At 36.0% G+C, this 27,848-nt stretch overlaps 1 protein-coding gene across 1 annotated transcript; it reads right to left on the bottom strand.

Moving 5' to 3' along the window:
* Positions 1–26,245, bottom strand: AGGF1 (angiogenic factor with G-patch and FHA domains 1). Its single transcript, XM_084881271.1, has 14 exons — positions 25,636–26,245; positions 22,930–23,032; positions 21,308–21,510; positions 20,268–20,432; positions 16,899–17,084; positions 12,173–12,503; positions 11,295–11,406; positions 8,927–8,978; positions 7,456–7,557; positions 6,267–6,432; positions 4,944–5,026; positions 2,363–2,490; positions 2,146–2,245; positions 1–897 (listed from the first exon to the last, which is right to left on the bottom strand). Exons 1-14 carry the CDS (start codon positions 25,843–25,845, stop codon positions 697–699), a joined length of 2,142 nt encoding a protein of 713 aa, XP_084737397.1. The 5' UTR covers positions 25,846–26,245; the 3' UTR covers positions 1–696.
* Positions 26,246–27,848: the final 1,603 nt, after the last annotated feature.

Raw genomic sequence — 27,848 nt, 5'->3', positions numbered from 1 at the left:
TTTTTGATGTTATAATGTTTTTATTGCATTTGAGAACATTTTCAATAAATACTCGAGTTTGAGGCCTTGCCTAGATAATCTGTTGGCAGTAGAAATTAGATTTACCTGGCAAAACTCCATTGCCAGCAATGGGATTTATCAAAACTACAAATGCCAGTACAATGAATATTTCAATACTGTACTCAATTGTTTATATCTAAATATTTCCTCTATGAAACAAACCAATGTAAATGCTTTATAGTACAAATCAACAGATTCTTCACAGAAGAAAACAACGAAAGACTAATTTTCTACGTGTCACCTGTTTGTTAGTTCTTCAATAATATTACTTAACGTTATTTCAAGGAAAATAAAATTTATGCACCTCTACCCATATTTTCTCAACATAACGAACATATGGAGACAAGGACAAATGTACATTTAAATCATTAGTAGGGATATGAATGTAGCTGATATGGCTAGTTACTTATGTGGGTCTTATAAATGACAAGATAAAACAACAAAGCTTGATAAGCTCATCCATGCCCTGTGAACTTTAATCCACCCATCAAATAACTTGATTCATTCACTACTTATTAGTTTAAAAAAGTGTTTTTTAAAAGCTGCAAACCACACTTTATTATACATTTCTGAATTTTTGAAGGAAAAGTCCCAGACTCTCTGTAAAAAGCTTGAATTCTGTTCTAGGACTGACCTTCACTCTACAGTCCCTTTGACCCAGGGCACTGTCCCTGGTGCGTCCTTTTGAGGCTTAGTTTCTGGGAAGTTTTCAGCAAACCTCTCTCGTGCTTTCTCCCAGTTCTTCTTGCTCTTGTTTTGGAGAAGGTGAACATCTTCAATTGAGGACGGTTTACCTGTTCCCAAGCCTGCATGTGTTCGTCGAAGCTGAAGCTGAATCTATTACCAAAAGTTGAGCAGAGAAATTATTTACTGTACAGTCAAAGCACATTCAAATCTGCTGTGTCCAACTTGATATTTTAAGTATAATTCTTTTTATTTAGAAAAGATGTTGCAAAAGAAAAACCTATCAAAATGTATCAGATACACACAGAAATACATACATGATTATACATAGAATTTAAATTTTTCTCCATTGTCTTGTCTGTCAATAAGGACAGTTCCCTCGACAACAAGTAGAGTGCTCTTTAAATAGCACTGAAATTCACGGAAATGCTGCAGAATCTGTCATCCTACTCTAACCAGAAGTACAGATGTATTTAAACCTACTGTCCTAGCCTCACCTAAGTAAGTGAACAGGTAGGTTAAACATTAAGAGTCGTAAAAAGAACTCAATTGTTTATTTTCTTAAAAGGAGGGGAATACTTTTCATTATGCCGAGAACCATTAAAAGCTCCCAGTTACTGAGTTCCTAATGTATGTCAGGCTTTATCTCCATGACATCACTGAAAACCAGTTATTATCCCCATTTTTATATATGAAAACTGAAGTCCAAACTTTTGTCCTAAATCCTGCAGATCATAAGCAGCAGAGCACTATTCTATCTAACCTAGGTCTAGCTATAAAACCTATATTCTTCCCATTGTTCTCAATGGAATGAGAAAATTTACATTAAACTCAGTGATTCATTTGTTATTTCTTTAGGCACCAAGTAATTATGAAGAAAGTTCTTTGGTCGTGTTACTTTGTAAGGTTTTTGTGAAAGATAATCTGAATTCTGATAAACCATGGGACTGTGGAATTAAATCACTGTATTGTTTTTCAAACATTATTCTCTCTATTGCTTGTTACATGCTCTGAGTCTTGAACCCAAAACAGATTCTCCAGCTAATATAAAATCTGCCTATTTGTAAAGTAACATTGTAACTGCTCCTGTAAATGCTTAGTGCCAGGAAATCATTAAAAACACCTAGAAGATACAAAAAATCTTTAGCTCAGGAAATAACGTTTACTATCCTAGCTCCACTGAAGGAAAAACTATTAAGAGGCTTCCTGAAAATATTAAAAACAAAATAAAACAATGCACATATATATATTTGGTAATCATGAATGCCACTGAGACAGTAATCTCGTCTGCTTTTGCCTGCTACTATACTACTAGCTCTCAAGGCAGTGCCTGGCACAGATTAGGTACACAGTAAGCATACCTGCTGAAGAATAAAGAGTGAAAGCAAGCGCAAGTCTTACCGGAGTTTTCATTCCTCCGCCGTCCTTCCCCAGGCCCTCTCCTTTTTTCCAACCCATCTTTTCCAACATCTTCCGACCTTTGTTGCTATCAGTAATTTCACTTTAAAAAAAAATTATGATGATAATTGAATTCTAAAAGACCACTTAGGTCACATTTATAATAAATGAATAAATTAAAAACAATTAGTACAACTACTTTGGAGAAGTTAATACTTACGAATGAACAGATGCAGGAGCATCATCTCTTTGGAAAGTTCCTTCACTGCCAATCTGCTTCCTACGTTTTCCTGCTCTGTCTTTATATTTTGGATTCTTCAATGCCTTTTCATCTTCATAGTCTGTATTCTTTATAAATACAAAATACTCAATGAAGAAAACAAATATATAAAAATGTAAAGTCTGTATATCTGCCTTATTAGCGATATTGTTCAATGTGGTCTCTATTAAACAATTATGATAATTAAAACAAGCCATGATATAAATGAAGACAATTATGTTATTGAATATGCTATTTTTATTCCATCCCCTTTAAAATGTTTATGTTATTCGAAGTTGTACTAAAACACAAATTGTATATAGAATATTAATCATATCTGAATTATGAGTAAAGAATACTATGTTAAACATGGAACTTAATATACTCTGTATTCTTTAAAAAAAAAAATTTATTATTGATTTCAGAGATAGGAAAGGAGAGGGAGAGAAAGATAGAAACATCAGTGATGAGAGAGAATCACTGATCAGCTGCCTCCTGCACACTCCCCACTGGGATGTGCCAGCAACCAAGGTACATGCTCTTGACCGGAATCAAACCTGGGACCCTTGAGTCCGAAGGCTGACGCTCTATCCACTGAGCCAACCTGGTTGGGGTTATTTGTTGATCTTTATGTAAAAAGTCTGATATTCATCCACAGAGTTGCTAGGGGCTGCTAGAGCAATTCAAGGAAAGTACCAGAGAAGTTTTTACTACCTAATTTTGCTTGTAATAAGAGAAGCAAAACAGAACCACTGATCTCAATGGCTTTTTTTCCTAAAGATGATTTAGAAATTAAGTTAACAATTTATATATTTACTAGAGGCCCAATGCACAAAAATTCGTGCCTGGTGGGGAGGGAGTGTCCCCAGCCTGGCCTGTGCCCTCTTGCAGTCCAGGAGAGAAACACATTGACTGGTTGCCTCCTGAATGAGCCCCAATCAGGTCCCAGGCCGGGGAGAAGGCTGCAACCAAAGTAGATGCCCTTGACTGGAATCAAACCCAGGATCCTTCAGTCCATAGGCTGACACTCTATCCACTAAGCCAAATGGCTAGGGCGAGTTATAATTTTTGAGAAAACATTTTATTCCCTCGTTATATATTTTTTATTTTACACCCATATTAGTCCCTTGACATTTTTTTTCCTATTATGATTTCTCTCCCTAACACCAAAGTAACAACAAAAATACAACTTTGCAGTAAATATATTATTTTGGAGCATCTTTCCCACATCTTCATGAAGTGTAAAAAGCATTGGACAAATACACTAATTTAGACCTAGATTCTACACCTAGCTCTATCACTTAGTAACCCTTAGCTTTAATTTCTCAAATGTAAACTGAAAATATTAATCACGTTCCTGGTCTACTTACAGGATTAAATGGCAATACTTTTTACAGTCCTATTGAGGTATGTTAACATACAATAAATTACACATAAAGTGTACGATTAGACACTTTTGAGATGTGTATATACCTATAAAACCATCACCCCAATCAATAAACAAATCCATCTCCCATAGAAGTGTCCTTGTCCTTTTTTGCAATCCATCCCTCAGATCCTCCCTGTGCATCCTTCTTCTCCTGCATTCAGGCAATCAGGCAATCTTTCTGTCACATGTAAGTTTGTTTTCCTAGAATTTTATATAAATATAAGTATATACTATGTATTCTTGTCTGGCTTCTTTCATTCAACACAATTGAGGTTCATTCATATTCTAGTTAATATCAATAGCTCATGATCTTTTATTTCTAAATAGTATTTGACCACAGAGATATATACCAGAGTTTACTTATCCATTCATGATGAACACATACATTTTTTTCCAGTTTGGGCTATTAGAAAAATTGTTGCTATGAACATTTGTTTACTAGTTTTTATATGAGCATATGCTTTCATTTCTCTTGGATAAATGAGTCATGAGTTCCAGTTCCTCTACATGCCCATCAACACTTGTTTTGGTCAATCTTTTTAACTGGTTTTACTTTGCATTTCCTAATGTCTACTGATACCAAACATCTTTTCATGTGCTTATTTGACATCTGTATATCAGCTGGAAGTGTCTATTCATATCTTTTGCTCATTTTTTAATTGGCTTGTTTTTACTGATTTTTGAGAGTTCATTATGTATTCTAGATATACATATGCCAATACTATACTGTATTACTGTAATTTATAACAAGTCTTTAAATCAGGCAGCATTAGTCCTTCAACTATGTTCTTCCATGGTAACATTGAATGCAAGTTTTTTAAAACCAGAAATGGCTATCAAAATATAGGGAAGAAAATGGAGACATATATAATACTTTAAACAATAAAAAATTAAATAAATAAAAAATTAGGGTACTATTACCATTTTTCTACTTCAATCTCAACAGTTGTTAAGGTAACAGTAAACAACTAAATGAAATTATATAAACCTCAAAATCATTCTAAATAACTATTTTTATATATATATTAAAGTGGACCTGCATATCTAAAAGCATTTTTATTCAAAACCAGGTATACAATTTTGAATACATGTAATAATACTTAACATCCTTACCCGTAAACCATATTTTACTCGTATTTTCTTTAACTCTTTTCTCCTTTCCAACTCTTTCTCTTCCTTGCTTAGTGCTGGACCAACTAAAAGGAAAAAGTGAGTCTGATTTAAAAATAAAAACTCACTAAAGATAGATTTTATGTAAAATTAATACTCATTTAATAATTAAAAACTAATAATATTCTCATCCCATCTATAAATTAATCAAAAGTGCAAATAAACATTAATATAAAGGAATCTTGAGTTGTGATGATGTCCTTTCAGCATTTTGGTAATTAAATCTACTTGGAAAGTAAACCAAAACCTAAAGATTACAGGAATGTAATAGTACAGATAACAAAAGAAACACCAAAGACTAAGATTCTCAAATACTGTGACTTTTCCAAAGAAACACAGGCATATGCAAAGGAAAAACCACAGAACCCAAGATTCATAATACTTTGTAAAGTGTCATACTTATTTTCATTATCTAGCATCAGAAAATAAAAAATATACAATGACCATGTAAAGTTGGTATTTAGGGGGGGAAACTGATGTGAAAAAAAAATAGTACTTACTACTTCAAGGTATCTATTTAAATTTTAAAAGCCTTAGATGAGTGAGTTTAAAGCAAAATAGCAACTTCCTACAGTATTACTTTCTACAGAAAATCATGGTATATACTTAGATGATACATCAACATAAACTATAGTAGGAAAGCATATAAACCAATAACGCTTAATATCTTGGCCTACTATTTTCTACTACAGGCCCGATGCACACAATTCATGCAAGGACCTTGGCCCTGACCCCCACCCATCTCCACCACGGCCAGGGGCCTCTGCCACCTCTGCCTCTGTCCCCACCTGCTGTGGCTTTGTCAGGAAGGAAAGAGGTCCGGTCTAATTATTAACATACTACACTTTTATTATTACAGATGTTACTATTATATGACAGAAGTTAACTGTGGATGACTTTTTCATATCAGTAAATAAATGTTAAAAATATTTATTGAAATATAAATTATCTCGCCTTAGCCAGTGTGGCTCAGTTGATTGGAACGTTGTCCTGTACCAAAAGATGGCAGGTTCAATCACCAGTCAGGGAGAGCTCGGGAGGCAACCAATGGATGTTTCTCACTCACTGATGTTTCTCTTTCTCCTCCCTCCTTCCCCATCTCCCTTCCTCCTTTTCTCCATTCCTCTCTTTAAAATCAGTAATATATATAAATTCTCTCAATACAGTATTATATCAAGATATGAAGCTGGTAGCCAAGTGATACATTTTTAGCACACTCCAGTGAATTTAGAAGTTATCATACACATTAAAAAGAATTTCACATACCAAAAGATTCATCTTTCTTATCAAGACGAAGGTGAGCTCTAACCTGCCCTGGTTCACAGCCATCACAGGTATCACTGCCAGGGTGAATGTGAAAGGACAACACAGTCTCTCCAATTTTCACTTCATCTCCATGCTCAAGTACGTAAGGGTCACATTTAGTTTTAGGCTGAGGGGGAAAATTACAAAACAGAAATCCAAAAGAGTTATATATGATTATTTTATGTCAAATGGAAGTAATGTCTGATTATAACAAAAAAAATTTTAGATGGTTCTCAATAAGATAGGCACACATATTTCCACAACTTGAGGATGATCCATAATTTTCTACTAGTGGGGAAGATAATAGAAATGAGAAACATCTGATCTTTATATTATCAAATATCACAACCTCCTATCTCCATGCCCAATCCTATCAGAGAAATACCCACTCAAACTTTAAACAATCTAGTACCAAAACAAATTAATTCTAGTAGAAAAGACAAAGTGTTCAGGGGATAGTGCATCATTATTCTTTTTCCTCTTGACAATTTCATTTTATTTCATTTTCTAAGAATACAGCTCCCTTCCAGTGCCAAGCACTTTGCTACATGTTGAAAATAGAAATTAACTGGATAGACATAGCCCCTACCTTCAAGGAATTTAAAGTTTAGCAACACTTTCATTAAAATAAAATTTTAAAAACACAAAGAAGAACCCCTAAAGCTGCTCAAAAACCTTTAGTCTGAATAGCTTTAAAATACATTTCACTCGCCCAGCCAGTGTGGCTCAGTGTTTGAACATCTACCTATGAACCATGAGGTCAGGTTCAATTCTAAATCAGAGTGCATGCTGGGGTTGTGGAATCAATCCCCAGTAGGGGGCTTGCAGGAGGCAGTGAGGGATGATTTTTCTCTTATCATTGATGTATCTATCTCTCTCTCTCCCTTCTCTGAAGTAATAAAAACATATTTTTAAATGCATTTATCTCTTAAATCAAGACATAGGTACATAATTAGAAGTCAAAACTCAATAGTCAAGTATTAACTTATTATAATTCTTCAGCCCTTTCTGGGAATTCCCTTCCATGTAACACATTTGGACTTGAACACTGACCTAACCAAATGATATGTATAATAACTACAGCCTTCAGGAATAAAACATTTCAGTTCAATTTTTAAAAGTAATGTGCAAGTAATTTATATATACTCACCTGAAGAATCTGTTTTCCATTAACAACTGTACCATTTTGACTGCCTTGATCCACAAGGACATAACTTTGTAAGTCGTGATCAAAATAAATTTCTGCATGAAACTTAAAAAAGAAACCAGATAATTATAAAGTAGTATACTTTTTTAAAAAAAACCATAGATAACAATTTCTCTTTGATAAGACACAATGGAGTTTAGGCTCTGATAACTTAACTTTTATTATTTTTAATACTTTTTCTGAATACAAAAGTATTATGATGCTTTTGATAGAAATGTGGAGGCTCCAGAAAAAAATTCACCTATAATTCTACCTATAACTATCAATAATTCAGTGTGTCCTACCTTTCCTACTTCTATAATATAGTTACACTATACCGTATAAACAATTTGAAATTACTTTTTAGTTTTTACTTGTCTATATCATTAAAAATTCTTAATTCAAAAGGTGATTTGAAACATTCAAAGTCAACTTCTCAGAGAAGTTTTCCATTTTTTTAAATCTCAAAACTAATTACTCTCTCCTTGCTCCACAGCACTTCGTTTATCTAATATTTATGAAGTTATATGAATACTAGAGACCCAGTGCACTAAATTTGTGCAGGGGGGTGGAGGAGGGTGTCCCCCAGCCCAGCTTGCACAACCCTCTCAGAATCCAGGACCCATCGGGGGATATCCAACTAGATCGAGCCTGAACTGGCAGTCGGACATTCCTCTCACAATCCGGGACCACTGGCTCCTAACCACTCGCCTGCCTGATTGCCCCTAACCACCTCTGCCTGCCTGCCTGCCGATTGCCCCTAACTGCCTCTGCCTGCCTGCCTGCCTGATTACCCCTAACCGTCTCTGCCTCAGCCCCCACGACCACAGCTTCATCAGGAAGGATGTCCGAATGAGATCAAGAAGGTCGTTTGGCTGTTGGTCTAGTTAGCATATTACACTTTTATTATTATAGATGTGAATGTTATTATACTCCTTACAATTACTGCTTACATTAGTTTACATTTTTGCTTGCCTCTCAGTACGTATCACAGTGCCTCATATATGTGAATACTGGACATGTATTTAATACATGTCTCTTTAATTGGATAAAGAGCTGCAGAAATATTTAATTAAAAATTTCATATATAATACAACACGGTAGAAATGTAAAATGGTACAGCTGCTTTGGAGGGGTCTGGCAGTTCCTCAAAAAGTTAAACAGTGGAGAACAGTATAGAGTTTCCTCAAAAAACTGAAAATGGAACTCCCATTCGACCCAGTAATCCCACTCCTAGGACTATTTAGTACATTAAAATTGTGATAATTTTTATTTTCTCAAGCAGTGGAACAAACAAATCTGTATTACTTTCATTAGCATTACTACACTGACTATTAAACTTTCTATTAAACTGGAAAAACTCTAAGCTTTCTGCTATAATGATGACTTATAAAATTATATCAAGGTGCTATATTTGTAAAACCAAAGAGCTTACCTTACTGACACCAACTTCAGGGATTCGAAGAGTATGCTCCATATCTTTTTCTCTGCACAGTTAAGAAACATGTCTTTAATAATTATTGAAGCAAATATAAATGCAGCACTTAGAAACATGAAAAGAATTTTTTGTTAAATATTGTTTTAAAAGGTAATGTTTAAAAAAAGATATGTTAACTTCTGCACAGCAAAAGAAACAATCAACAAAACAATAAGAAAGCCCAGTGCATAGAAGAACATATTTGCGAATGCTATTTCAGATAAGGGTTTCATCTCCAAAATTTACAGAAAACTCATACAACTTAACAAAAGGAAGATAAACAATCCAATCAAAAAATGGACAAAGGACCTAAATAGACACTTTTCAAAAGAGGACATACAGAAGGCTGAGAGCCATATGAAAACATGCTCGCCGAAACCGGTTTGGCTCAGTGGGTGGAGTGTCAGCCTGCGGACTGAAAGGTCCCAGGTTCGATTCCGGTCAAGGGCATGTACCTTGGTTGCGGGCACATCCCCAATGGGGGGTGTGCAAGAGGCAGCTGATCGATGATTCTCTCTCATTGGTATTTCTAGTTCTCTATCCCTTTCTCTTCCTCTCTGTAAAAAAATCAATAACATACATTTTCTTAAAAAATAGAACAGCTTTAAAAAAAAAATAGAACAGTTTAAAAAAAGAAAAAGAAAACATGCTAAAAGTCACTAATCATCTGAGAGATGCAAATCAAAACAACCATGAGGTACCATCTCACACCTGTCAGAATGGCTATCATCAACAAATCAACAAAAGACAAGTGCTGGCAAGGATGTGGAAAAAAAGGAACCCTCATGCACTGCTGGTGGGAATGCAGACTGGTGCAGCCACTGTGGAAAACAGTATGGAGTTTCCTTAAAAATGTAACTTGCATTTGACCCAGTAATCCCACTTCTAGGACTATTTCCCAAGAAACCAGAAACACCAATCATAAAGGATATATGCACCTCTCTGTTCATAGCAGCACAATTTACAATAGCTAAGATTTGGAAACAGCCTAAGTGACCATCACCAGATGAGTGGATTAAAATACTGTGGTACATCTACACAATGGAATACTATGCCACTTTAAAAAAGAAGGAACTTTTACCATTTGCAACAGCATTGATGGGCCTGGAGAGCATTATGCTAAGTGAAATAAGCCAGTCGGAGTAGATAAATATATGATCTCACTTATATGTGGGATATAATGATCAACATAAACTGATGAACAAAAATAGATCCAGAGACAAGGGACAGGGGGAGAGTGGCTAGAGATTAACCAAAGGACTAATATGTGTGCATATTAGCATAACCAATGGACACAGGCACTGGGGTAGTAGGGGCTTGCCCCTGGGGGTGGGAGTGGCCGGGGTGGGATGTCAATAGGGGAAAAAGGAGACATATGTAATACTATAAACAAACAAACAAACAAAATGTATGCTAAAATGCAAGTGTATCACACTAAGACCAGTTTCCATAATCATACTGTAAATTTCCTACTTGAAAGGTTCCAGAATTACTTTTATTTTTGGTCCATATATCCAGGCTAATAAACATTCAGAGACACAAAATATCCTTCATACTAATGTCAATTACTTATTTCAGATCTGTTGACTTGACTATGTTCCCATTTCTATTACTGCATATAAAAGGCATGTACTAGTCTCTAAGAATTTAAAATTAAGATATTGCATAGAATTTTAATTAAGGATAGACTATTTTTTCAGTTAGAAAGAAAGGAAATTATCTTATTCTGATTAAAATCTACCTCTCTAGCAAGCTGATTATGAGGTACAAAGGGGCAAAGGAAAAGAAGCAGAGGAGGCCAATACTGGGTGTAGTAAGTAATTTAAACCTATAAAAGGCAGTATAGAAGGTAAGAAAACTGACAAAAATCTCTGTGAAAGGTATCAATGAGATTTTATCTCTTTATATAGGCAGTCCACTTTCAGGACTATGAAGTCATACCCTCATCTGATTTCCAAAACCAAGTGACAACAGGCTTTTTACTAGAACACAGTGTAGCTTCGGGTATAGAACATGTATAATTTGCATGCATAAAAAGCCTGCTTGGATTGGCCAGAGTCAGAGAGGCGGTCTATTAAAAAAAGAACTGGTATTGCCTCGGAAGTGGGGGGTTAGTCTTATACAGGGAATTTAGGCCTAAACCTATGTTTTAACTGTAAAATTAGGGGGTCGTCTTATACGCCGGAAAATACGGTAAGTGCCAGTAATATTTCTTGGGTACCATGCACAAGTTCTCAAGTAACAAGTACCATGCAGATTTCATGATAACTGTTCGAGAAATGTACAATCCACTGAAATAAGACAATAATAATATTAAACATTTTACCTTCCAATGGTAGCAGGGTTTACAGCTGTAATTATAAAAAGTGATCCTGTCTGCAACACTGGTGATCTAATAACAATTACTCTAATACAAGGGGGCCAAATTTTTTCCTCATCTGCCAAAGAAACAAGTGAGTAAATATTAACCAAATGCTATGAAAAAAAAAAGTTAGACATGTCTAGAGATAGGAGGTATCCATAAAATAAAAATTTATTAATCAGAAGTATATGACACTGTTACCAATCTAAAGTGATCAAACTAAAGGCATTTAGCAAAGTCAGCATATATCTTTTTTAAGGTCCTGGAATTTAAAAATGTCACAAACTAGCATTTTTATATTAAGTTAGAAAAATTGAATCTACCCTTTTAAAAAATATATAAGTAATTCCAATAAAAACAAAATAAACTCATATACCCTAATATGAAATCCTGGGTTTAAAAAGTTTACCTTCATATCCTCAAGTAAAAAAATATATTAGATTTATCTTAATTCCTATATAGTTGAATTCAAGGACTATACTTTTAAAAGGCAATTTGCTCTCCCCTCTCAATTATAAAAGTGTGCTATAAATATCTAAGCCACTAAAACAGAGTTAATACATACTTTAGGATTAGGGCATAGATAACTTGGTTTTGTGTTCTATAGATGAGCCCATTCAGTACAATGAAACTTAAGGTCCAAGTGTTAGTTATTTATTTACATTCTACTCGCTAAGAATAAGCAATGGTAGCCCAAAAAAATTTTAATGTCATGAAAATAATCAATTTAAAACAATATTTAATTTTGGGCAGATATATTATACTAACATTTTTAACAGTGTTACTATGTTTACAATGACCAGACTGAGTTATTTGTGTAAAATTAAATAATGGTTACTCACCTTCATCCTCAGTATCTTCTGCAGTTACACTGTCTTCACTGGTAGTGTCTTCATCATAACTGTCCTCAGTCTGAGAGTCTGTAATTTCACCTTCTTCTGGCTCACTTTCAGTCTCTATGATTTTCTCATCTTTAAATGAGGTCGAATTATAGATGTTTTCATTAAGAGGAGATTCTATAGTCTTTCCGATAACTGGAACAGTGAATTCATGGGAACTATTTTTGTAACGAATGTCTATTTTGGCTTTCTTTTTCACATTTGCACAATCTTCTCCCTCACTGCAGTTTATATGTTCAACACTGGATGCTTTTTGGTCTTCTGAATTCAAATCCTGAAAAATGGTGGGTGGAGAAGATAATCTTAAACATGACCATCTTATAATGCTAAATGTAACAATGAATTAGTGAAGATATATGTACAGTGAGATAACAGTAGCTATTACCTGTACCCCCTCTTCTGCTCATATTCCCTTAATAAACATATTACTATCCACTTAGCATTCAAATAAAAAATCTTATAGTTATCTTTGACATCCCTTTAACCACCACATGAAATCAATTATCAAGTGATACAGACTATGCTAACAATTTATCCCAATTCTCTCTTCTTATCTATTTTCAACAAATGGTCACATATTACTTGGACCAAGTGAGAGTAGATCCATGGTTGGTAACTGCAGCTCACGGGGCCACATGCAGCTCTTTGGCCCCTTGAGTGTGGCTCTTCCATAAAATGCCTGGGTAAGTCTATTTTGAAGAAGTAGCATTAGAAGAAGTTTAAGTTTAAAAAAATTGGCTCTCACCGAAACCAGTTTGGCTTAGTGGATAGAGCGTCGGCCTGCGGACTGAAGGGTCCCAGGTTCGATTCCGGTCAAGGGCATGTACCTTGGTTGCGGGCACATCCCCGGTGGGGTGTGTGCAGGAGGCAGCTGATCGATGTTTCTCTCTCATTGATGTTTCTAACTCTCTCTCCCTCTCTCTTCCTCTCTGTAAAAAAATCAATAAAATATATTTTTTTAATTGGCTCTCAAAAGAAATTTCAATTGTTGTACTGCTGATATTTGGCTCTGTTGACTAATGAGTTTGCAGTCCACTGGTCTAGATCAATGTTGTCCCAACAAAAAAAATAATGAAAGCCATATTTATAATTAAAATTCTCTAATAGCCACATTAAAAAGGTAAAAAGCTTATAAAATAAACAAAGAGAAAAAAATAAGAATTTTAAAAAAGGAAAAAATTTTCTTCTAAAAACAATAAAAAAGGTAAAAAGCAAGTAAAATTCATTTTAATATTTTATATGACCGATTTTACAGAATGTTATCATTTAATACATATTAATATTTAATCAGTATAAAAACTACCAATGAAATATTTTGCATGAATTTTTTTATACTGTTTTCAAAACTGAATGTAGTTCATACTTACCAGCTATACTTCCAGTGCTCGGTGGCCACATGTAGCTAGTGCTACCTTACTGGACAGTGAAGGCCTGAAGAATACATCTACCCTAAATTTTGCTTTGAACTTTTAACCAATTATCAAGTTACATACAAAGTTGGCTTTCATTACAGCAGGGATTTAAAAATCCAAATGTATCTCATGTAGCAGAAAAGTAGTTCTGCTAAAATTTAGCACTTGATAGCCCAGCCAGGGTGGCTCAGTGGTTGAGTATTAACCCAAGAACCAAGAGATCACCAGTTAGTTATTAGCAGATTCCCAGTCAGGACAGTTGCAGGCCAATTCCAGTAGGGGGTGTGCAGGAGGCAGCTGATCAATGGATGTTTCTATCAATATTTCTATCTCTCTATTCCTCTCGCTTCCTCTCTCTCTAAAAATCAATAAAAGCATATTTTTTTTAAAAAATTAGCACTTTATAGAGTTGATTTGAAAATACACAATAGCTTAATGTACAGATTAATCAGTTATATCTCTTTTATTCCAAAATTCCAAATTACCTGGCATCAGCCTTTTATTATTTATTATTATATTATACAATTATATTGGGCATGCCTTTTGATAAATGAACAAATCTATTCTTTTAACCATTGGAAAAGCAGAGTGTTATTTTCCCTGTTTCTTTGGTTTGTAACACAATGAATTTTCGTTCTGCCTTATAACCACATGACGAAGTGAATTCATACATTCTTCTGTATGAGAGCATCTTAAACACATATTTTAACAGCAGCATAAATTCAGTTTGGAGACTGGCTCAATACTCACAGTGTAATAAACTATATACACTTCCAGTGCTACAAACTCACAAAGGACAAGAACAAGGGCAAGGAACTGAACAACTATGAGTTTTAAAGGCCATTATGAATTATAACAAAAAATTTTCCCATCTAAATATTCTTTTTAAAAAGCCATTTCCAGTCTTGTGTATTTTATTATTACTGTTTATAGGACAACATATGCAAGGGGAAAATGAGTGAAATTGCCAGGTGCTATTTTTAAAAAATTATTTGCCAGAATGTTAAACATTAAGAGATAAGGGAGCCTACATTTGGGCATTGAGGTATAAATGCATATTTCAAGTTAATTAATTCCAATCACCTCACTCTACTCTCTTCTTTCCATATACCCTCCATCTACAAAGAATGAGGCTCAAGAGTACCTTAAAAAATAAAGAAAAGGTAAGGATGTCTTAACTGGTCTCCCATGCTTCACAATTACCTTTTAGAATTCTCAAGCAATTCTCAAAATTTCATCAGGATTTTTTCCTAAGTCCCTGTCCTGGAGTTCACATATTTTCAAAGGATAAAAAAATAAAATTAAATTTAAAAAAGTACAGTTATGGTCCCAGCCAGAATGGCTCAGTTGGTTGAGTATCATCCTGTGCACCCAAGAGTTGCGGTTCAATTCTCGGTTGGGGCGCCCATAAAAGGCAGTCAATAAATGTTTCTCTCTGTTTTTCTTTCTTTCTCTCTTTCTCTCTCTCTGTCAGCATGTCCTAGGGTGAGGATTAAAAAACAAAATAAAAACAGATAAATAAAATGAAAACATAGATAAGCAGTTATGGGAGCTAAACTAAACCAAAATCTCACTGAATGCTTTCAAATGTCATTCTCTAGTTTGTCAGGAAAGACCATTTGATGATAGGTGTATGTTCATTTCTTATTGCTAGGCAGAAGTAATTTGACAACCTATCTTCTCAAACAGTTCAACCACTAGTAACAAGTAGGAGTGATTAAAACATAGTTCTTGAAAGCAAAGCGAAAAATCATTTTTAGTATTTTAGTCACACATTCTTCTATTTTTATGTACTCTTAGTGAAAACAGTAGAGAAATAAAAACAAATCAAACAAAGAACAGAAAATAAATTCAACAAAATACCAATTTCATCTTTGAACTTTGGTATTATATATTTTAAAATGTTTCCCCATGGTTAAGAAAACATGATAGTATCTTAAGAGTAAAGTATCAAGTAGTTGCCAGAATTCACAATTAGCCTCCTTTCCTGACTATAAATCATCAACCTTATCTGTGAAGTGAGCAGAAATAAGAGCATTAGTAACTTTTTTTGTTATTTTCCTTTTTTCAATTTAACGTATTATAACTATTTTAAAAATTCCCCTCACTCTTTACAACTACCATTCTTAGTCATTAAGTAATGCTTTTCCAATTAAATGTATTATCATTTTCTTAAACAATATATTTTGGATCATTTGAACTATTAACTTTTCTTTGTTCTTAGAAATATTGATATATAATTAAACAAAAGCATTTCTCTTTCTTTGGATTTATAAAATAACTAGAGGCCTAGTGCACGAATTCGTGCACATTGGAAGGAAATTAATTAGAAGGTGGCCAGCGGGGCTGGACTGTGAGACGGGCTGAACACACCCTGGAGCCAACCTCCCCTGTAAGCAGCACGTGGGGTGGCACAGGGGCTTAAAGGGCATCCCCAGAGGGGTCCAGATTGCAGATTACGAGAGGGCAGAGGCAGGCCAAGGGACTCCTCAGGTGCATTCATGCACTGAGCCTCTAGTATGCATGTAAGATCTTTGGTTTATCTCTTCCCATCCTCCCCTCTCCTCCTTTCCCTTGAGATTCATCCATCTGTTTCATGTTTCCATGCCTGTGGTTTCTGCTCCTGCGTTGAGCATCTGCCCCCTGGTAGTCAGTGCGCATCATAGCTACCAGCCAGTTGACTGGTCACTTAGGCTTTCATATATATAGATAATAAATTACCAGAAATGAGATTTTCTAATTGAAAACTATCAATATTTTTACAGTTATTGATACAGCCAATTTATTCTCCAAAAGATACCAATTTACACTACTAATGAAAATATATCTATTCTATATTTGCCAGAAATTGATTTTTTTTAATGTTTGCTAATATAATATAGGTAAGAAATTGCTCAAAGTGACTAAGAAAGAAGAATTTTTATATATATTTACTTATAAACATTTTTTGTGTTTTATTGTGAATTGTGCACTGACATCAACTTATCAACTAAGGGTCTGAAAGTTCTTCCAAATTATGTAACTTAAGAGTATCTTATCTGCCCTAAATATACCTCCTTTAGACTTGACTTCTAGTGACTGAGAATTTGTGAAACAGACCAATGTAAACAAATGCTCTGTGATTAACAGATTCTGATACCTTGCTACTTTAATGGGTATGTTTGAAATGTAGTTACTGAATGATTTTTAGTTTCATCAAAAATTTTGACTTAACTATGTTACCATTATGTAAATTTTAAAAATTAGGAAGATAATACCTTTTCCTCATTTGTTGTAGAATCTGGATCCTTTCTTTTCTTCTTCAACTTTTTATCTTTATTTTGTTTTGTGCTAGAAGTCTGATAAGGTTGCAAATCTACTCGAGAATGAAATTGATATCGACCACTTTCCACATCACAGTAGTAATAAATTCCAGTGGAAGGATCATAATATAGTTGATTTTCCTTTTAAAATAAAAAAAAATAAGTACTATTTAAGATAAAATAGAAAAGTAAACAACAGAGATGTCAAACATATTCACACATAGTAAAGTTTCTTTTAAGAACTACAGTATTTTCTGAAGATAGTAAATAAAAATATCACAATGAAAAATGCTTGGCCCTGACAGGAGTGGCTCAGTTGGTTGAGCGTCATCCCATGCAGCGAGAGGTCACTGATTCTATTCCAGGTCAGGGCACATGCCTGGATTGTGGGCTCAATCCCCAGTAAGGGGCATGCAGGAGGCAGCCAATCAGTTTCTCTCCCATCGATCTCTCTCTCTCTCTCTCTCTCTCCCTCCCCCTCCCCCCCCCCCCGCTTGCTCTAAAACACATAAAAACTTTTTTAAAGAAAAATTTGTTATGTACTTCAGTCCAAAATATACGTGTTTTCAAAAATATGTAAATTTTCAAAATACTTTACCATTCAATATCTGCTCTAATTTTCCTAGGGTGAAAAAATGTGAACATTTAAATATTAAAATGAATCATGAAATTACCAACATTTCACCATTTTTTTAACTTACAGAAATAGCAATTTCATATGGTTCAACTTAATACATCAACAAAAAATTATAAGAAGCCTTTTATAAGTGATGAAAACTAAGGCATGCACCAGAAAAAGCTGAGCACATGGAAGCAATTACAAACTCGTTACCCTTAATATTACACAATAATGGTTTGGAAATATAAAACCCTGATCCCTTTTCTCAATGTCATAAAACAAAGATTTGCCTTTTGATGTTCATGATTAAAAGTCCGTAGAAAAATTTGGAAATAAAGTTAAGTCCATAACTTTCTACATAAAGAAATTGATTAAAAAATCATATTCACTTAATTAATTCTACTGTAAGTAGCTAAAGATTTAAAAGTAAAGCAGCCACACAAAAATAAATTTTGGAAAATTATGGATGAAAAGCAAAAAGATAAAATTATGCAATCATCTGTATTTTTTAAGATATTGGCCAGTACTCTATAATCAAGATTTAATTAGCCAAAACCGGTTTGGCTCAGTGGATAGAGCGTCGGCCTGCGGACTGAAAGGCCCCAGGTTTGATTCCGGTCAAAGGCATGTACCTTGGTTGCAGGCACATCCCCAGTAGGGGTGTGCAAGAGGCAGGGGATCAATGATTCTCATCGATGTTTCTAACTCTCTATCCCACTCTCTTCCTCTCTGTAAAAAATCAATAAAACACATTTTTTTAAAAAGATTTAATTAAAAGTCTGTATTTTCTTTTCATCAGAAATCCATGCAGATCAGACCTCTTGTGACATACTGAGATTAAACTAAAACTTCTTGAAAAAGTTTATTTTTCTGTTGATACTATTGCAATTTATTATCTTTAGTCCATTTTGCAGATTTCTGAATGTATGTGCTCTAAACCTGTTTCCAACTAGAGGCCCAATGCACAAAATTCATGCACAGGTTAGGGAGGTGTCCCTCAGCCTGACATGCGCCCTCTCCAATTTAGGACCCCTCAGGGGATGTCCGACTGCCGGTGTAGGCCCGATCCCACAATCTGGGATGCTGGCTCCTAACCACTCACCTGCCTGCCTGCCTGATCACCCCTAACCACCTCTGCCTGCCCACCTGATCGCCCCCTAACACTCCCCTGCTGGCCTGATCACCCCCAACTGCCTTCTCTTGCTGGCCTGATCACCCCCTAACTGCTTACTCCCCCACACCGTCCTGATCTTGCCCATAACTGCTTTCTCCCTGCCAGCCTGATAGCCCCTAACCACCTCTGCCCAGCCCCTGCCACCATGGCTTTGTCTGGAAGGAAGTTGGATGTCGGGAAGATGTCCAGTCGACCCAGTCTAATTAGCATATTACTCTTTTATTAGTATATACAATAACAGAATGTTTAAAACTCAAACCTTTTAATCTGTTATGTCCTTCAGTCCAAAATATAGGCATTTTCAAAGACATTTTTAAATTTTTAATTAAAATAAGATGAAAATTAGCACAATAAAAATGGCAAAACAACAAGTCCCTATTTTACTGAGACATATAACCTGCAGAATGTAAATATGTAACCATTTACAGAATGTGTGCAGGAAAGATACAGAAAGTTAGGTAAAAGAATGACAAAGAAGAATGTCATATACTCAGAAACTCTATATTTTCCTAGAAACCAAGGAATAACTTACTTCCTTTGGTAATAAGCATTTAAATATTAGTTTTCTAGATATCAACTAGCATTATCTATAAGCACACTCCAGTGAAAGAAAACCCTCTCTATACAAAGGATTTACAAAGTCTCTATACTAAGTGCAAACTAACAAGCTAATGAAATCCCTATCTAAGATATTTAGCATTATCATTATGTTCCCTAGGTTAGTTAACAATACTTCTAGAACTGGAAGAGTGAATACCTCGTCCATTTTGGGGCACTAAATTCTACAATTCCTAAGGATCAGATCACATGCCTAGACCATCAAGGTTGAGATATGTGGGTATGTGAGTTTCATTATCGCTAACGTCAAGTCTTTATTAAAAGCCCAATTAAGTACAAAACTTCAACAGCCATCACTCTGTATTATAAATCAAGAATTTAATTTTCTAGTTCTGTCCTAGTCAGCGGCCCATTATATATCTGATCTCACACTGCTTTCCTAGTTCTAACTATTAACAGACTAATTTTGTAAAAGTGAAATGCTTAAAATCCGCAAAATATAAAACACTAATAATAAACATGCTAATGAGAATTCAAGCAAAAGACACACACACCCCCACCATGGCCTCAAATGGTTCATAAGTATTTGAAACAAACAAAAATAATCTCACCCCACGCCTAGAATTAACAATGTCACTTCCTTATAAATTCTATTAAAAAATATTAGTGTAGGTTCTTAAATTTTTCCAATAATGTAGTTGTCTGCCTTTATTAGTACTCCAAAATTTTTGTACATTCCTTTATATTTATATCAATTTATAATAATCACAATTAACTTAATTATAAACCTAAAAGTATAGTATGGTAAACTATTTTGTAATTCTTTACTCTTATCAAATACCTTGGAATCAAACATAATTTTTAAATGCAGCTTCTTGCTTTCCTTAGTTCAGTTTAGGGTTTAATATTTGGTACCAAGCATCTAAGTATACAGTTACAATTTTTATGATTCTGAAAGGTCTGAGATACTTACAGAATCATAATAGAAACCAGTGCTGTGGTCAAAATACAGTCCAGTATTCTCATCATAACTGAACCCCGTCTGTGACACAGCAGCTTCCGCTGCAGCTCTCAAACTTTCAGCTAATGATGACCCTTCTAAGGAAGCATCTTCTGTTGCTAATGCAGATGTTGGCTCCTAGGTAAGATAAATTCATGTCAAATAAGACAACAATATTCTTATAACAACTTAAAAGTTAGCAAAATTAGAAAAATAAATAGACTAAAGAGCTATTTTAAATAATAAGGCTTCAATTTCTGCAATGGAAGGGATGGCTATCAATTATAATTTGATTCACTTAAAAAATATTTATCAGTTAATTCAATTTTGACTCAGTTTTGAAAACACTGACGATTACTCAAAAATAAATGCCTAATACCATAGGAAAGTAACCCACAAAATATGGACTCTGAAGTACACTTGAAGACAAACTATCTAGATTCTCCCATAATCATAGGTCCAAAGGGAAAAAACATTTTAGGAGATGGAAGAGAAAGCTATGGATTATGTGAGATTTATCACAGCATCAGCAGTTGCACTGTATAAACTTTACTGGGATCCTGATTCAAACACACAACTAAGAAAAAAAGTTATAAAACATCCAAATTATAAAAATCTGAACAGTGGCAGGATATATGGCAGAGAGGCAGCATTAACAAATTTTTGTACAGCCCTGGCCGGGGGCTCAGTTGGTTGGAATGTCATCCCGTCCACAAAAAGGTTGTCTCTCTTCTGTGCCTGACTGAAGACCGAACCTGCAACCTCGGTATGTGCCCTGAGAATCGAACCCACAACCTTTTTGTGTTAGTGTATGTACATCACAAGATTCTAGAACGCAACAAAGTAGGAAACAAATATATGAGCAATTTTTGTTTCTCTAAAAGTGTAATATTCTGCATAATTATATACAGAATATTTATAACCCTTGTATATATGCTGTCATGGACCAAAGAACTCAATTTGCATAATAACAATAATGAAGGACAAGTTCAGTAGTAATAGCATTTTATTACCTGTGAATTTGAGGCAAAATGGTCCTCTTGTCCACATTCAACCTTTTCCGTTACATCAGTACCAGCATACACATCATTTTCTATTTGTGATTGGTCTTTAAAATTATAAGCAGAAGCTTCGATATCCTGATCTTGCTGAACTGAAAGTTCTGTCACTTTATTTGGAAGACTAAGATCCTTATAATATGTCTGATAATAATAATCTATAGCAGAAACAAATTGTGATACATATTAGAATAGTGTATATAAAAAGGACTTAGAATTCTAAAACACTGGCACTGAACACAAAACAGTACACAATGCAAACCATCCTATATAATAAAGAAGTAATATGCAAATTAATCCTTGCACCCTCACAAGATGACTGCCTACGACCAGGCCAGCAGGGGGGTTAGTGAGCGACGACCACATGACTGAACAAGCAGGCTATATGGGGCGACCAGGCCGGTGGGGGGCGGTGTAGTTGGGAGCAACCAGGCTGGGGGGGGGGGGGGCCCATTTGGGGATGACCAGGCTAGTGGGAGGGGCAGCTAGGGGTGACCAGGCCAGCAGAAGGGGGCAGTTAGGGGCAACCAGGCAGGTGAGCAATTAGGAGCCTAAACCAGCAGTCAGAAATCCCCGAAGGGGTCCCAGATTGGAGAAGATGCAGCCTTGGCTGAGGGGACCCCCCACTCCCCATGCACGAATTTCATGCACTGGGTCTCTTGTATTTTTATAATTGTATACACTTTAACAGATTAAAATTGATAGTGCAGATAAATCTGCAGATGCTTTAATCTTTGATTCTAATGTCACTTTAAGTACCCTAGCTGTCAAGCTAAAAAAATTAAAAACAGTAAGCAGATTTTTATTTTCCATAGCAAGACTAAAAAAGAAAATAGGTAAATAAGTTGTATTCTGTCAAAAAAAATTAGCAACTCTTAACAATTTCTAACCATATAGGTTACTACAATATCATTGCATATCAAATGTCAATGGAATGAAGACATGTCAAAGGTTGATTTCTCTGTCAAACATCTCTCATAATGCTGACTTTTAAAAAATATATTATCATGCAGATATGTAATGTTAGTGCTTTTGCTGTGTTTAGCAATTTAACCAAATTATATGCTGACTAAAATAAAACAAACTTAATGGAAAAATAACTTCTTTTTATCTCTATTTATTGAAACTCAGTTACTCTGTTATTTTGCCTCACAACATAATTCCACTGATGAGGTCATGGTTGTGGGCTCACCATTCCCACAAAGGCTTAAGAGACTGTCACTGAACACAATACTAAGTGGAATACATCAACAGGAAAACTCATGCACCTGGATCACATGGAAGATCAGATATGAGGGTTAATGGCTCACAGCATGGCAGAAATTACTCAATGTGCCACTAAAGACACAGTAGAAATCCTATGTATTTATAGGAATGACAATGCATTTCTACTTTCGTATCAGAAGAGCAAATCAATTTTCTGAAAATGAAATATATAATCATATGGAGAGAAGACACCCTTGTAACAGTCCTCATATTTATCTAGACATTTGTCTATTTTAAATTTAATGAAAATTACATATTAGCATGATTTGAATGTGATAAATGGTAGGATATTTCCAATATCAACTAAATACCTGAGATTGACCAAGGAGGGTGGTTCTCTGTTTGTACTTCCACATCAGACTTGTTATTATCTTCCTTTCTCCCACAATAGAGTATTTTACTGAGCTCTTCTACCTAAAAGAAAACGAGGCTTTAGGAAAAAGAAATCATAGAGCAATCTAAAAAAAATGCATACCATTCTCTTGAAATTACAATTATTATTTTTTCTTGGTATAACTTTCAGAGAAGTACCAATAGTAGGCAGTTTCCTTTTTAGAAAAACTGAAAATACCATCATTTACTTTCTTTCATCTTTTACATGTGCAGAGGGAAATGCTTTTTATTCTTATCATCTCCTGCTAAACCTCAAAATATCCCCTTTGAAAATCAAATAGACTAAATTAACAGGACTTTATAAACAGAATCCTTTATTTCCAAAATATAAGAGTGTGTTTATAGTAATATTTTAATTGGTTAGCAGTTCTCTCTAAAGAATAAGGAAAAAAAACATTAATTCTCATCCATTTAACTTAAAAAGTACTTTGATGTATGATTTTTCTTTAAATTGTAGTCTTCTGACTGAGTAACTGCAGCAGAAAACAGGACTGCCTCAGAGCAGCATCTATTCTCCCTGTCCCTCCCTGACTGCCAAAGCTAGAGCAACAGAGTGCAGAAATACCCATAAGCAATGAGGAGCAGCCTTCTCAATACACCTCAGACATCTAAGAGTGAGGTGTCTATTACAGGCATGAAAGAAACTAAAAACAGGCTTCTGACTAGTTCTTTAGTAACACATAAAGCTTAAAAAGAGAAAGGGGATAAAACTGATTATATAAGCCCAGCTGGAGTGGCTCAGTGATTGAATGTCAACCTATGAACCAGGAGGTTAAGGCACATGCCCAGGTTGTGGGCTCAATCCCCAGTAGGGAGTGTGCAGGAGGCAGGTGATCAACGATTCTCTCTCATCATTGATGTTTCTACTCTCCCTCTCCCTTCCTTTGAAACTAATAAAAACATATTTAAAAAACTGATTATATATAATCTAAGCAAAAATCTTCATAAATTATCAGATCTACCCATACAACCAGGGCTAGAACTAGGGCGAACCAAGCAATGCACGTAGGTAGCAAATTAAGGAGGCACTCAGCCTCAGTTTCCTGCAATTATTGGGTCTATACCTGAGAGTCAGTGCCTTCTTAAATGTTTCACCCTAGACTACTGATTGCCTTGTCCAGTCTTGGTTCTGCTCTGCCACTATCACTATTACTGTAAACTAGATAATTTCTTTAGTATCTGTTATGTGCTAGGCAATATATGTGTTACTTTGGATAACATCTTTATTAATTCTTACAACCATCTCACAAATTAGTTTTCCTAATCCTCATTTTATATGTGAGAAACCTGGAGACAGAGTAATTTGCACAAGTTTGTACTGCCTCCACTGCCTGTGCATATTATGTTTTTCTAACAGTTCACCCTCAATTCTCAACCCAGTTTTTAACTGCTCTAGATAAAACACTATTTAATAATTCGGAGTGACAGTTAACAGTCAAACTTTACCACGAGCAGGGGCGGTTGATAAGGAGAGTAAAGAGTAATTATCATCACCAGCAGAGTCAAGCTGCATCCATTTCAATGTTTCATGTTAGACCATTCTTAAAATCACACTAAAAACCAACATGCTGGCTCCCAATGGTTAGCAAACATGTTTGTTTGTTTTTTGGTTGTGGTTTTTTTAAATCTCTCTCAAAAGCAGGCATTACTTGAACAAATGGAAATTATAAAAAGGCTTTTTAAAAGGCTGTCATATTTTGCTCCCCTTCCCCCAAGATACTTTAACAATATTTATATTCTCCTAGCACGGTCCTTATACATTACAGGTGTTCAAAAACTAGTTGAATAAACAAATTCAAATTTTCTATAAAATCATACTGTCAATAACTCTATGCAATGGGCATAGCAAGTCATTGCAACTCAGCAGTTCTTTTCATAGATTATTTGATAATAAAGTATATCAAAGTCTGGGAACATTTTAGTGTTCAGACTGCATATGTGGTTTTTAGCAAGGGTACCCCATATATTACAAAGGACAACAGTTTAATTGAAATTAATAACTGTGTGAAAATAACTTATCAGGACATATTGCAACGGCCAAACAAATCAGGTTGGAAAAAAGTATTATGCTCCTCTTTAAATTCTTTTTTTTTAAAGTGTGACAGTTTAAATATTTGTCCTTAATGTATTTTATAAAAATGAAGTTAGCTGCTTAGTCTCTAGCAAAAGGAAGTTATATCTTCCCTACTTCCAACAGAACACTCAAAATGGGAAACGCCCAGAATGACCACCTTACACAATGTTCACGCTTAACTTAACCTTCACCTGTGCGGTGCTCGCATTCTTTTTTATGGGCAACCGAGGGTCAGGATCAGACAGATGGGGTTCTGATCAAAATCCAGCGCTTTAAGAAACCCAAAAGTGACCTAGAAGATATTAAATGTGCCTGCTGCCAACGGGCAATGCCGTGAGAACGAAAACAACCTAAAAGGACACAAGTTCAACGCACGCCAGCCGGAAGGTGTGCCCACGCGCTTGTCTAAATCGAGTAACCAAAAGTACTCAGGTTTGCGCCAAAAGTACATGGAATTTTAATTGCACTGAACTTTTATTTCTTTCAAGTGCCAGGGGCAACCAGAGGCTTCGAAGGCCGGGGCGGGGCGCGGGGCCGGCGGACCGCGCACCTGGGTGCGGAGCTCCTGGTTGTTGCTCTCGGCGCTCTGGTACAGCCGCTCCGTGTGGTGCAAAAGCTTCTCCACCTCCCGCACCTGCCGCTTGCAGCTCCGCAGCTCGCGTTCCAACTTCTCCACCTTCCGCCTCAACTGGGCCAGCTCCGGCTCCGGGGAGGCGGGTGGCGATGGAGACAACGAAGGAGACGGCGCCTCGGACGCCATGGGGTCCGGCGCGAGGCGGCCCGTGGGCGCCCAGGGGCTGCGCTCAGACGGAGGCGGACGCCGGCGGCCCCAGGAGCCACGCGAGCGCGTGGGCAGCGGAAGGCGGCCTCAAGCCCGCCCGGCCTCGGCGGCCCCGGGCCATGACGGCCTGACGCTCGGAGCCAGGAGCCGAGAGGAACGGCGGACCACGGGCCAGAGGAAGGCGGCTGGACCCGGCCCAACCCGCTCGGCTTTGAAATAGTAAAACTTTATTGGTAAATACCTTCCCCAGCGACCGAGGCAGTCGCGGAAGCGTTTAGAGAAGTGGGAGGACCTAAGAAAGCGAAGGCCCAGAGCGCTCCGGCTGTTCCCGAGGCTGAACCGGAAACGACAGCGCCCGCTGGGGGCGGGGCCGAAACCGGAAGAGGAGCGACGGGGAAGCGGGAAGGGTCTGCCAGTGCGCATGCGCCCTTCCCGCCAGCTGCTGGGGGCGGGCGGTACGGGGTGATGTGGGAAAGGAGCTAAGAAGACCTGGAGTGGCCGAGCGGGTCGCAGCCTTTGGCCTCAAGCTTTTGCCCTTGCGAAGCATACTACCTGTCGTTATTCACTTTTTTTATTTATTTTGTAATTTTTTTTTTAAAAGAGGCTTTTCCACAGAATTGGCATATTCTTTTTTTTTAATATATTTTATTGATTTTTTACAGAGAGGAAGGGAGAGAGATAGAGAGCTAGAAACATCAATGAGAGAGAAACATCGACCAGCTTCCTCTTGCACACCCCCTACTGGGGATGTGCCCGCAACTCAGGTACATGCCCTTGACTGGAATCGAACCTGGGACCTTTCTGTCCGCAGACCGACGCTCTACCACTGAGCCAAACCGGCTTCGGCTGTAATTTTTCTTTTTAATTATTGTTTTGTACTTAATCGTATCCCTTAGTTCACAGAACATCATCCACCATCAACGCTGGCCCATGGGCGGCTCTTCTGTTTGAGGAGTGGAGGTTGTTTTTGTTTTACTGTAGGTCTCTATCTCTATTCATCAGTCCCATTGCCTCCTTTCTGTCTATATGAATATCCACTCTCACTTTAGTGAAATTTAAATATAAATCTATCCTTATAAAATGTTGCATGTGTATTTCTTTTACCTAAATAGTACTTGATTAAAATGTTTTAAAAATTAATATATGTTGCTCTCTCTATATATACATCTAAGTTCTGCATAGTATTTGAAGATATATGTATACCACATATTATTTAGTCCACTAGTTGTCAACATCTAAGTTATCTCCAATTCTCTATAAACACATTCAATAGCACAATGAGAAAACAAACCTTGTTGGTGCCATTTTATTGACCTGTGCACTGGTTTCTTTGGGAGAAGTAGCAAGGAATGTGATTTTGGTTTATAGGGCAAACATTTGATTTCACTATGTTCCACTAGATTTTTCCAGAATGGCTGTATAACTTTACCCTCTCACCAACGGTTCACAGGAGTTCTGTGTCCTCCACATCCTAATACTTAATGTTAGTCACTCTTCTATTTTTTTGCGAATGTAAAGAGGTATTTCATTGTTTTAATTTGCACTTCTCTGATTACCAGAGGATTTCATTTATTTGTTGAAATGGCTATTTGGACTTGTCCTTCTGTGAATTGCCTATTTATATCTTTTTGTTTGCCTATTTCTTGGTGGATGTATGGTTTGTTTTTTTTTTGGGTTGTTTGGCAATTCTTTCTATAAACTAGATACTAATCTTTGCAGGTAACTACTCTCAATCTGATAATTTTGTCTATTTTTTTATTATTGAACAGAAATCCTTCATTTTTATGTAGTCAAATCACTATTTAACTTCATTTTATTTCATATGCTTTATGATTTGGGCTTTTAAATCTTATTTATGAAGTCTTTTCCCATCCTGAGTCATATTTTCTTCTATAATGTTATAATTTTAACTTTCACATTTAGTTCTCCACTCCAACTGGAGGGATTCAGATGTATTTTTCCATATAATGTCCTAGTTTTCT

The sequence above is a fragment of the Pipistrellus hanaki genome (genome assembly GCF_964339955.1).
Source record: "Pipistrellus hanaki genome assembly, chromosome: 4".
Classification (NCBI taxonomy): domain Eukaryota; kingdom Metazoa; phylum Chordata; class Mammalia; order Chiroptera; family Vespertilionidae; genus Pipistrellus; species Pipistrellus hanaki.
The sequence above is the reverse complement of the archived record's forward strand: the minus strand, read 5'-3'. Positions and strand labels throughout refer to the sequence as shown.

Excerpts from the sequence above, each read along its gene's own strand:
- AGGF1 (XM_084881271.1), bottom strand. The coding sequence starts at position 25,845 with ATGGCGTCCGAGGCGCCGTCTCCTTCGTTGTCTCCATCGCCACCCGCC. Across the intron at positions 17,085-20,267 it reads CTGGTTTCTATTATGATTCT|GAAAATCAACTATATTATGA; the intron begins GTAAGTATCTCA and ends TTATTTTAAAAG. Across the intron at positions 7,558-8,926 it reads CTGAAGTTGGTGTCAGTAAG|TTTCATGCAGAAATTTATTT; the intron begins GTAAGCTCTTTG and ends TTCTTTTTTAAG.